General features: G+C 35.2%; 1 protein-coding gene across 2 annotated transcripts in view; it reads left to right on the top strand.

The window, feature by feature from the left end:
• Nucleotides 1-13,265, top strand: part of LOC136042857 (uncharacterized) — a 138,198-nt gene extending 124,933 nt beyond the window's left edge. For both annotated transcript variants that reach the window (XM_065727792.1, XM_065727787.1), the window contains exons 8-9: nt 10,113-10,279; nt 12,972-13,265. In XM_065727792.1, coding sequence (XP_065583864.1) covers nt 10,113-10,279; nt 12,972-13,052 — 248 coding nt within the window. In that variant the 3' untranslated portion in view covers nt 13,053-13,265. The remainder of the gene's footprint in view (nt 1-10,112; nt 10,280-12,971) is intronic.

The raw sequence follows: 13,265 nt of genomic DNA, 5'->3' as shown, positions 1-13,265 counted from the left end.
TGAAAATAAAATTATTGTTATTGTGACGTTGCTTTTATATTGAAGACGCATCTATTCCTAGAAGTCTCGTTGACCTAATAGCACAAAAGGGTACATTCATTCACATAACTCTCCAAATTTGTGATGTCACACAAGTCATGTAAAATATAAAAAAAAGTAAACATTATATTGGTAACTTTTAGTCAGTATTTCCATCAGCTCATTATTATAATCTGTTAGCCTAAACGTCAAAACTTTCCAGTAAAAATCTATAGATGGCGTTTTGCATTCAGTAGAATTTTCTGTAAGTCACTAGGTGCCACAAAAGTTTGGTCTGGCACAATCTACCACATTGGTTTGAGAATGGGAAGAAAAACATAGAATGAATTTATAAGGATAATCAAGGTAAAAATTAGTTTTATATGAACAATGCGTGATAACATTTGACTAGGAAATTTGGTGCTTCGCATTGATATTTCATTTCCATAGTTATGTCATATTAAAGCTAAATAATTAAGCTACAGCAAAGTATGCAAGCAAGGCCATTGTTAGATCTAGTGAGGGGCCATTTCCCCTCCCTCTGGCTCCAAACATGCCTTGGAAAAAACAAAGTTTGATGTGAAACTGAAAAAAAACTTGGTAACTATAATGAATATATAATTTTAAATAATCTTACAACAATTCTGAAACATTCTAAGTTTCATACCAAACTTTCACGTAACCCAAAACAGGAAGGATAATGAAAAGAATCGTGAGGGTTAACTTAATGAGTAATAAAAAATGATTTCTGATGGGAAGTTTTACGTAATTTGCAAGTTCATGGCAGAATTTGTACAACAATAATAACAACAAGCATCACTTTATATTCTTCTTATAATACAAATACAATTCTTTTGATGTCCTTCAATTTTCTGAAAGCTTGCTGAAAATTCAACGACAAACAATTCTTAACAGACGTTTGGTATCTTCTCGGATAGGGCTATCCTGCCAGATATTAAAAGGAAAACAAAGGTCCTACATCGAATTTCGAAGGATATTTCTATGGCCAAAAGAAAGAGTATAAAAGATGAAATATTTTTCCTTACCAAGAATAAAAAAGCTTTGACGCCCCATGGTGCAATGCTACAATCTAAAACCATGGATTATTGTGAAAACTAATAGGTAATCTGTGCTAAAACTGTTAGGCTGCCCCTTTGTGGTATTGTATTGTATCAGATTAACGACGTTTCTTGACTACTAAGGTCCCTGTGTCGGCCCTGCAGTGCATTGCTGCAGCATGATTCGATCTCTGGGTCCCGTATTACCAAACTAAGGTCAAACCCTAGAATTGCTTACCGCGAAGTGGCTTGAACTCACATCCTTTGAATTTGAAAGAGAGTATCAATTTCACTGTGCTGCGGTAACTACCCCTTTGTGGTAAAATATTTTGTGCCAAATTTCAAATAGTCCCGCCACTTTGTGGATGTCTCTCCCACTAGTTATGGAATTCCGGCTATTTCGCTGCTGCAGTGTTGATTAGAAGTTAGCGCTAGAAATTTCCGTATTCAACCCCTATTCTTCTGCTTTCGCAATCATGAGTAATAAAAATTTATACGAACTACTCAGAAATATATACTGGTCCGTTTACACAGAGAAAACGGGAGGACCTTTTATACGCGTCGAGACTGCAGTAGACAAATATTTTTCAGGATGAATCTACTCTACTGCATAAATTACTGTACAGTGATTCACATGTATAACACTAGAGCTTCGCCTCGATCTGAAACTTTTTTCCCTTTTGCTCGCCACTGAGGTTCTCCAAAATTTTCTTTTTTGTAAGAGTTTCCTTCGCATTCCCTTTTTGTTATTTCCTTAAAGAAATAATTTATCTTGAAAAGCTTTTTTTTATTTTATTTTTATCAATTCAAGCTATGTCCAATCAAAATTCAGAAGCAGAGAAGATTACCTATTTCCTGACAGATTTGCATTAAATTATTATTTACTTACCAAATTTTTTAACAAATATGGCTCTTCGTTAGTTCGTCTAGGCGTCAATATGATGCTCGTGGCGGTAGAAATCGTAATTTGGGTCTGATGACGCATTAGCCAAGAGCCGAAAATATGAATTTGTAGCAGAATTCTCTGGTGGTTCAGGTTGAATATGACATTTTCAACATATATATTTGTTCACGTCTCCATCAAAATCCTAAGAAATCAAGAGTAATTGCGTACAAAAAAAGCGTCTCTGCAGTCAATTTATAGTTTGGCGCACGACAGAAGGAAAAAGAGCACTCACGAGAAGCAACTTTTTGTCAAAAAATTTATTTTATTTTAAATAGTATGTATGTTTAACTGAAAAAAGGCACAGCAATTTCCTTCCCTAGCAGTGAAGAAGAAAAAAAAAAGAAAAGAGGACACATCAGATTCCAAGATATTAAAACGCCTGTAGACTAGAATGTTATTCTAAGTTAGGGATAGTCTTTGAATGTATAGTCTTTTATTTTATAGTCTTTTTTTTAATATATTTAAAATCAGCATAAAAGTTAATTATTTGATTTATTAACTGTTATCAAAATTTCTCTTTTTTAGAGTTTCGGTTAATATTGGGGTGATTCGCTCCTTATTTACCTTTTGTTACCACGAACTTTTTGAAATCTCTCCTTTTCGAATTATATCTTACATATATCAAGTTATAAAAGTCTTTTAAACTTAACTTAACAGCAAATTACTTTTGCTAGGGAGCAAAAATAGAAAAAAATAGCATATATTAGGGAACTACTGTCGCTATGGATGTTGAATAAGCCATTGTGACAGGGCTACTTAGCCAAGCATTGCGAAGATGCATTAAAACCCTTGAGAATAGCTGAATATATTTGAGGAACTTCATTCGTACTTTTAAATTTCGTTGGTTGACGCGTTTTGTAAGTTAGATCCAAGTTAGAAAGTTCTTCGGTAAGAGAACCCTTATTTGTCGAACCAGAAACTTTTTATTAGCAAGAGAACTTAGTAATAAAGTTTGAATTGAATTTGTAAACTTTAAACATTCAGCTCAGTCGTTCAAAAAGTTCGTCATCAACCCCATTTCTAAGAAACAAGCAATTGACCTAGATTTTTTATTAAATATAAAAAAAACTAGTTTTTTTTTAACTGAAAGTAAGGAGCGACATTAAAACTTAAAACGAACATAAATTACTCCGTAAATGAAATGGGTTGTCCCCCTCCTCAATGCCTCGCTCTTTACGCTAAAGCTTTTAATTGTTTTAAAAATTAGAATTGTGGCAGAGTCAAACTTTAGCGTAAAGAGCGAGGGATTGCGGAGGGGACAACCCATTTCATATACGGAGTAATTTCTGTTCGTTTTAAGTTTTAATGTCGCTCCTTACTTTCAATTAAAAAAACTAGTTTTTTTATTTAATTTCTGAACGTTTTTGAATTAATGCATGTTTGATTTTGGCTCTCCGCACATAAATTATTAAAATGACATTTGTATATTAATTCTTTTTTTGCCAAATGGCTTTCTCTTAGTTTTGATCAGACGATTTTGAGAAAAAGGGTGGGGAAGGAGGCTTAGTTGCCCTCCAATTTTTCGGTTACTTAAAAAGGCAAATAGAACTTTTAATTTTTAACGAACGTTTTTATTAGTAAAAAGTATACGTAACTTAAGAATTAACTTACGTAACAAACTTTTACATTCTTATATTTTTATTATGTATACGAGGGGGTTTGTACCCTCGTTGATACCTCGCTCTTTAGACTAAATCGTAATTTTTGTCCCAATTCTTTAAGAATGACCCCTGAATCAGAAAGGCCGTAGAATAAATAGTTGAAATTACCAAAAATACTTTAGCATAAAGAGCAAGGTATTTATCTCCTCCTAAATACCTCGCTCTTTATGCTAAAGTATTTTTAGAACCCCTCATATGCGTAATAATCTCTGTTCGTTTTAAGTTTCAATGCTACTCCTTACTTTCAATTGAAAAAACATTTTCATGTTTATTTTTTCATTTTTTTTTCTTTTTATAGTAATGCTAGAAAATCCTGCGCCCTTTTCATTGGATTTTTCTTCCCCCATGACATATTGATCCAAGGAAAGATCCTCCCACATAGCCCCCTCTCCTCAATCCACCCCCAAACCAAAAAGATCCCCCCTGAAAACGTCTGTCCACTTCCCAATAACCACTACTATATGTAAACACTGGTCAAAGTTTGTAACTTGCAGCCCCTCCCCCAGGTATTGTGGGGGAGTCAGTAATTCCCAAAGACATAGTTCTTATGGTTTTCGACTATGCGGAACAAAATGGCTATCTCATAATTTTGATCCGTTGACTTTGAGAAGAAAATGAGCGTGGGAGGGGGCCTAGGTGCCTTTCATTTCTTTTGGTCACTTAAAAAGGGCACTAGAACTTTTCATTTCCGTTAGAATGAGCCCTTTTGTGACATTCTAGAACCACTTGGTCGAGACTATGAACCCTGGGGAAAAGAAAAAAAAATAAACACGCACCCGCGATTTGTCTTCTGACGAAATTCCACATTTTTGTAGATAGGCGCTTGAAATTTTTGCTATAGGGTTTTTTGATACACCGAATGCGATGGTGTGATTTCCGTTAAGATTCTTTGATTTTTAGGGGGTGTTTCCCCCTATTTTCCAAAATAAGGCAAATTTTCTCATGCTCGTAACTTTTGATGACAAAAACTAAATTTGATGAAACTTATATATTTAGAATCAGCATGAAAATTTGATTCTTTTGATGTATCTTTTAGCATCAAAATTTCGTTTTGTAGAGTTTCGTTTACTATTGAGCCGGGTCGCTCCTTACTACACTTCGTTTACCACGAACTGTTTGATATGCTCAAAGAAATAAAAAAAAAATTCAAATAAAAGTGAATACAGTAACAAAGTACACATAAAATCCCAAAAGCCACAAAATAATGGCCGTGGTAAGGGAAGGAGCATCCATTTTATACTATAGTTCGAAAAAGTTACCAAACCCTATCGGATACCTGACATCCCATGGGTATCCTTAAAAGTATTTAACGATTGTTACAAACCTTTGCACAATTTTCAAACTTGAAGGAAGGGTGTTATTTTTTACTTTTCTAGATGTTCCAATGGGTAACACTATCGGATACCTGACATCCTATGGACACCCTTAAAAATATTTAATAATTGTTACAAACCCTTGGACAATTTCAAACTTGAAAAAAGGGTGTTATTTTTACTTTTCTAATTGTTCCAATGGGTAAACATGTTTCTCTTTGGAAAACGAAAAGAGGGACACTTGAAAATGTCACTTCTGCCCCTTACTATCAAAGCTCCAAGATATCTTACGGATGTCCACGAAAACTTTTACAGGGGATAGCAATTCTGTAAACTTTTTCAAGGGGATAGTAAACTTTTAAGAAAATTTGGCCAAAACACAGAATTTTTTAGTTTTCTAAATGATGCACTTGGCAAATAAGTTTGTTTTGGGGAGACACAAACAGAGAGAGGTACTTAAAAATTTTGCAATTGTCCTTTGTGTCATATAAAAGGTTTTCTTTCGTAAGTAACTCTAGTCAATCAGACTTTTGTCCGCTAATCATAACTAGAACTAGATACAACTAGTCACATCTACAACTACATACAAATAAAACTAACTACAACTAGATGCAAATGTATTAGCTACAACTAAAACTAGATACAATGGTAGTCAACTAGATTTGACATCTTTTCGAGTTTTTATTTTTCTTCAACTGTAGATCTTAACGCTGATTTCATATAAGTAGTGATGGGTCTCTACGTCCCATGGTAAGTTCATTAGCATAACCGTATGAGCACAAAATTAGAGCATGTACTAATTCTGAAAAACCAGCCCAATTAAATTTGAAATACGGATTTTCTATTAGATTGGGATTTGTATTTTGGGTTGTAAGAAACTGGTCTTGAAACGCGCTTGGGTAAAGTAAATCCGACTCGTTTTATAACACGAACCGAATTTTAGTGAATCAAAAAGCGACAAATCTGCTAACCCCCTTTTTTTCCGTGACATACGCTTGGGTAATGTAGGCCAGCGAACTTATGTTCCCCAATTAATCAATTGCTATGGCGTTTTTAGAGGGAACTACGGGAATCCACATCCCACCTCCGAGGACCCCCAATGCCCCTCCCCTACTCCCCATTTCTTTTTTTGACACAGAATTTTTGAATTTAGATTTTTTGGACTGGTGAACATAGTTTTCAGATTTTTTTTTATCCAGGTGCCCCCGTGGTACTCTAAGTCTGGTTATCGACATTGCCTAGTTTATTATGTGTTTTCAATCAGTATGGTGATGAACTTGCCATGGGACGTAGAGACCCATCACTACTCATATATAGGCTATGTCAAATTTGTTTCATCGAATGATATGTCATAGACAGCACAATAGCACTGCCTAACCCTAAGTAAAGAGCGGTGTGGACACAATATATTATTTTTTTTGGTTTTTGGTTTTAGACCAGGATACTTCGTATCGAAGGAGTCGTCGTAGAAACTTTGAAACGGGATTATTCCATTGTAAATTGGTATGGCTAGTGCTCTTTTAATAGTCGAAAGTGATTTAACGGCCACTATGCCCCCCCCACGCTCACCATTTCCCCAAACACATCCAATCAAGACTTTCAGATAGCCATTTTGTTCGTTGTAGTGTAAAGGTCTGGAATTATGTCTTTGAGGATGACAATCTCCCAGAACACTCCGTGTAAGGGTTGTAAGGCATGCCCTGGGTACATATAAGGTTTATATAGAAAGGGTGATGACTCCTGGTAATCAGAAGTTTCAATACCATTTTTGAGGTTCAGAGGGATGGGAGGTTGGACCCCCCATACCTCGTATCTTAGCGAAATGCATCTGATAGAAACTTGAGATGACAATTTGATGTTGTAAAAACTTCAAAAAGGCTTATTCGATTGGAATTTGAAAGGGCTAGTGCCATTTTTAATAGTCGAAAGTGAGTAAAGGGCTGCTAGCCCCCCCCCCCCCATTGATGCCCAACTTCTTCCCAAAATTGAATCAAAATTTTGTGATAGTCATTTTGTTCAACGTAGTTGATACTTAAAAAGTCCGGAAATTATGTCTTTTAGGATAACAACCCCTCAGGGCCGTCACGGCAAGGATTGTAAGTTATGACCTAGGGGAATATAAGGTATATATAGAAAAGATGATAGTACAAATTTCGGGAGGGGCTCGTTGGATTAGAAACCAGAGGTTCTAGTACCCTTGTTAAGATTCAGAGTGATCGAAGGGGGACATCCCCCTTCACACACCTGGTTTTTTCCAAAATATTTTTTTCCAACTATTGAAAAGGGATAGTGCCCTTTTTAATAGTCGAAAGTGATTGGAGGGCAACTAAACCCCTCTCCCTTGCCCACCACTTCCCCAAACACATCCCAGATATCCATACTGTTCAATGTAATTGAAAGTTCCGGAACTTATGTCTTTAAGAATAACAACCCCCTGAGCCCTCAGGGCAAGGGCTGTAAGTGGACATATAAGGTATACGTAGAAAGGACTATCGTAAAAACGAAGCGTTTCCGTTCTAGAACTTCAAAAACAAGGTCTAGTGTCCTTTTTACGACTCAGAGCGGTCGTCAGGTGGACACCTCCCCGAACCTCGTATTTTCCTGAAATACATTTGATGGAAATTTTGAGATGGTCATTTGTTGTCGTAGAAAATTCTAAAAGAACTCATTTGATTGGAAATTGGAAGGGCTAGTGTCCCTTTTTAATTTTCCGAAGTGATTGGAGGGCAACTAACCCCCTTCCCACGCCCACCATTTCCCTAAACACATCCAATCAAAATTTTGAGATAGCCATTTTGTACAACATATTTGAAAGCTCCAGATATTATGTCTTTTAGATTGGAATGATCTTTAGTCCGAGAAGGCGAGTGTTCAAATCCTAGGGTTCTCAATTATTTGGCTTGGGACGGGGGTCAGTGGCGTGACTCTTTAAGCTCAGCCAGAGTCAGCCCAGCTCTAAATGGGTACCTGGAGAAATCTGGGGAAGGTAAACAGGAAGGGTGTGAGAAAGCAAAGGATGGTTGCCCCCCCCCCCTCATTGAACCTTCTGGCTGAAGGGTCAAGAAACGGAGATCAGTACCGCCGATAGAGACTGTATATTCCAGTGCCGTATTCTTTACCTTTCACCATTCCAATGCCTAAATATTCTTTCCTAATAGTTTGATTATATTTATTTTCAATTTTCATTTCGCTTGAGAGTTTCTCTGTTTATTAGTGGGTGATTTTATTAAACAAATTTTCTGAATCGGAAATAATTTTTATTCCTTTTATAGCCTTTGGCTTTCTTCGCAAGAATCTTTCACTTGGTCAAAGACTTATGGAAAAAAAAAAATCCAAACACACGTTAGAAGCAAGTTTCAGAGACCGTACGCAGCTACGTCTGACTTGTCTAATAGAGTTCTATTGCAGAAGCTCATTTCACAAGTAATTATTTGAAAAGAATTTTCAGCTTTTGAAATCGAACCTTTAAGTAATCATGCGTTATTTGGTTAGAGGGTGTGCATAGACTCAGCATTCTGTGAAAAGATGGTTGTATTTTTAAAGCAACGCGTTATTTGGTTAGACCTTAGTATTCTAGGAAAAGGTAATTTGTATTTTTCCAAGTTTTGGAAAATATGGTGCGGAAAGTAAGAAGGTTTTTACTTATTTGTTAAAAGAAGTATCACTACCATATTGAGCCTGAATTAAAAGCAAAATTAGAAAATGAAATCAAAGAAAAGAACGAAATTATTTTAGATTTCAAACTTAAGTATAATAGTGTACGAAAAAAAGATATTACATACCTTAAAATTTTTTTAACCAAAATGGATTTAAACACCTGGAAATTCAAAAGTAGAAAAACAAAATTGCCCCCCTCAGAGTTTTAAAAACACATCTTGCCCTCTCCCTTTTATTTTTCTTGCCCTGTCCTCTATTTTGTGAATTGACATCCTTTATTATGTCTTTTATCATTCTTGAAATAAGATATTTGATTTGTTCTTAGCTGGATTTAAGTGACCAAAAGTAAGCAAAAGTTGAAGGAGAGAAAAATAGAAAAGGAAGTTATATGGATGAACTTGTCATCCATAAAAGGGACACGTGCACTTGAAAGACAATTTCAACTATCATTCTTCAAATATTTGATTCATTCTTGGCTGGCTTTGAAAGTGACCAAAAGTAAGAAAAGATTGAAGGAGAGAAAAATAGAATAATAAGTTCAATCTACAGGAAACTAATCATCCATAAAACTGACACGTACACTCGCAAAACCTTTCCTATGATTTTATAAAGCCAGAAATAATAATGGACTTCCTTTGACACTTCTTTTTTCCTTTTGATATTAGAAATAATATTATTTTTCTCAGTAGAATACACAGTCAAGTGGATAGATATATTTGAAAAGAGGTCAATGTCTTTTTATTTCTTTGGTCTCCTGTTGTTTTTCTAGACTCTTATTCAGTATCGACCTGTTGTTATTCTATTACATGTCAAGATGTCCATAAAACTTTAGGTTGAGTCATGAGACTCAAGAACTTTATTCTCCAAGTCTCTAAATAAAACTGTAAACTTTCAAAAATATTAGTTTCATATTCCAAAATATAAAGCTTGATAAAATGCGAATCTGTGAATCTATCTGTCAGTTTAATTTTGATGAACATGTATTAGACAAATCGTATTTTTTTTATTCTCTTGTTTTTCTATGAGAGGTGGGGGGGGACTAGTGGGTCATTAATGCATACCAGTGCAGTATCTATGATACATAATATGTATTACGTGCACTACGGGTTGATTCACCCGTATGAAACTTAAACGGGTTGATTCAGTTTTTTAAATTATGTTTTATTGCTTGAAACTGTTTTTATATTGAAATCATCCAAATTTTGTTTGCTTAAATATCATCATATTATACCATTATAAGTGATCATATCAAAAATGGCAATTCCCATAAAAAGAAAATGTCATCTTAAAAGCTCAATCTACCTTAATCTTGATTTGCCAACGATCTAAATACCATACTCATAAACTGGTTATCAAATAACATCTTACTATAATAAAACAGTTCGTGGTAACGAATTGTGAGTAAGGAGCCGGGTATGATATCTAAACTTCAAAGTTCTATTCGACTTTAACTTTCTAGACGACCTTTATGCTCCACTAGCCCATACCAGAGGTCGAGTTCCCATGTATTCTAGCAAGGTTTATCCTGATCAATACTCAGGCATGGAGTACACAGACAACGCCTATAGAAGGTCAGGCTATCGTCAACCTTATCTGGCAGCACAGAAGAGATCAAGCAGAAATTTGGTAAGTAGCCCCCAAAACTAAACTAAATCAGTTCTCTGTTTTAGACATCTTTCAACAAGCGGAGGAGCATCTATTAAGCTTTTACTGACACATATCTTTTTTGATTTTTTTTTTTTTGTTTGTTTGTTAAGAAAACCTCTTTGTGTATAAACATTTTTTTGTTGCTACTTCTTTAAGTGCCACTAAAGCCACGTTGGGTTTTATTATATTAAATAAAAAACAAGTTTTTTTTAACTAGAAGTAAAAAGCGACATTAAAATTTGAAATGAATCGAATTATTCAGTGTATGAAAGGAGCTGTCCCCTCCTCAACGCCTCGCCCTTTACGCTAAAGTTTGACTCTTTGTCACAACTCTACTTTTTAAAACAATAAAATTTTAGCGTGAAGAGCGAGGCGTTGAGGAGGAGATATTGCCTTTCATGTACAGAATAATTCCTGTTTGTTTTAAATTTTAATGTTGCTCCTTACTTTCAGTTAAAAAAAACCTTGTTTTTTTTTATTTCTAAACATTTTTCAACTAATAGAAGTTTGAATTTGGCTCGTCGTACATGAAAAATTAAAACAAAACTTACAGATTAATTTTGGCAGGTTTATTCCGTATATGAAGGGTTGACCCATCCTCAATAACTTGCTCTTCACGTAAAAGCTCTTAGTAATTTAAAAAAAAATTCCCATTCTAATTAAACGGCCCCCGTGTTAAGTTTTAGTAAACGGTCAAACTTTAGAGTTAAAAGTGAGCTATTGAGAAGAGGGAACCCTTCATATATGGCAGAATTTCTGTTCGTTTTTCAGATAATGCCGATAAATCTGACTCACCCTTTATAAAATATACTCTCAAGGAAAACTCCTCTTTGGAAATTTTCTCCATCGTAAATTGCCCCCCCCCCCGTCAAATCCCTCCTGACAGTTCCATCCTCGCTGAGAACCTACCTCCCTGTAAAATTGCTTACGGACCATTCAGCCTCAAAAATTCTCCTTAGCATTCTTTCCTTTGAATAAGACTTTAATCTCTAATAGGTGTCACGATCACTCCAGAAAAGCCCCATTCTGTGGAAATTATTTCCCAGAAAACAAAACATGTGGGAAAAAGCCCCTCGATAATTCCCCCGGACCATCTCTACCTGAACAATTTTGCAAAGAGAAGGTATAGTAATTCTAAGCATAGTAATTCTGTCAAATCCCCCAGTGTAACATATCCCCTGGAATATTCACCCCCTCAGAAATTTCCTTCACCAAAGAAGATTCTCTTATAGAAATCAACCGAAGCAAACCCCCACCCCCGAAAAAAATGTCTGTATACTTCGCAATAATAAATACTATACGTGAACAATGGGCGAGTTTCATAGCTTACAGGTATCTCCCCATAGACTGCGGTGTGGGGGGGCCATTTTGAACCTAGAGAAATAACTATTTGATCTTTCAACTATACTCAACAAAATAACTATATCAAAATTTTTATCAGATAATTTGGAGAAAAGGGGCGTAGGAGGGGGCCCAGTTGCCCTCCTTTTGGTCAGTTATAAAGGAAACTAGAACTTTTAACTTCCGTTGAAATGAGCTCTCTCTCTAGATCTTCTAGGACCACTGGGCCGATACGATTACCCCTGGGGAAAAAACAACAAATAAATACGTATTCGTGATCTGTCTTCTGGCACAAAATACAAAACTCCACATTTTTGAAGATAGGAGCTTGAAACCTCTTTAGTAGAGATCTCTGATACGTTGAATCTGATAGTGTCCTTTTTATTAAGCTACTGAGTACTGAGTGTCCTTTTTATTAAGATACTGAGTACTGAGTGTCCTTTTTATTAAGTACTGAATATTTTGAGTCACTTGCACTAAAATATCTAAAGCTAAAAGAAAACTAAATCCACGCCGTTCGGTCGATCTTTCTAACCTGAATTCAGACCAATCCTCAAGTCTGGAGAGCTTGGTGGCAATTCTTTAAATCAGAAATCAGCAGTCCCTCCCGGATTTTCTGATAGCTTTCCTAAATGGAACATAATGATAACCTGACCTTGTGCTAGGAGACACCTGCTCTAAAATTTCTAAAGCTAAAGAAAACATTCACCAAAGTAGTTTCATCGATTTCTCTAACCTGAATACAAAAGTTTCGGAAAGCACAGCTCTCTCGACGATTTTCTGATTTAACCAGTCAATTATTTTATTGCTTGGCCTATGATTGAATTTCCAATATACCTTTAAAAATACATTAATAAGTAGATGAGACAACATTCCTACAAAGTTTTTCTAAGATGCTTTCGAGGTGCACGTACATATTACTTTTTAAGTGGCCTTTTTTAAACTAGGCCTTTGACCTCGAAAGAAGCGTCAGAACGACCGATTATAAATCGGAAATATTTCTCAAATATCGTTTAACTTGTGCTTTTACAAGTTTTTATTTAAAAAATGCTTAACTTAAAATGTTTGTACAAGAAGAAAATTCAAATTGATCGAAAAAATGAAATATAAAGATACATGAAACACATGAAACTAATGAAATACATGAAACTAATGCAAAATATATAAAATTTATTTTATTACTTCATAGGACTTAATGTCCAAATTGCACGTTTTCCAAGCAATGCACTTTTAATAAAACGCAGCTGGAAAGAACTTACCGCTTTGATAAATTTTCCTCCATGCCTTTTTATGAATTTATTCAGTCTTAAATTTATTTCAATTTTTTTAGGACAATGACAAGTTGTATGCAATTGCCCAGATGCTTGGAAAACCGCACACCGAAAAACATTACAGAAGGCAGCGGACATAAGCTATTTTTGGTATTTAGCTTTTGTGTATTAGACAATATTTATTCATTTCACAAAGTAATCATTGTCTTTGTAACAATATCTGTTATTATTTCTCAATTTATGGAGTCTAGGTGTCCTAGTACCAAATCAAAATTGATTTGTCCTATTTGTGTTGTTTACCATACTTTCTTTTATCTCACCCCTCTTTTTATTTAAATAAATCTTTGAACTTA

The sequence above is a fragment of the Artemia franciscana genome, chromosome 2 (assembly GCF_032884065.1).
Source record: "Artemia franciscana chromosome 2, ASM3288406v1, whole genome shotgun sequence".
In the NCBI taxonomy this organism is placed as follows: domain Eukaryota; kingdom Metazoa; phylum Arthropoda; class Branchiopoda; order Anostraca; family Artemiidae; genus Artemia; species Artemia franciscana.
The sequence above is the reverse complement of the archived record's forward strand: the minus strand, read 5'-3'. Positions and strand labels throughout refer to the sequence as shown.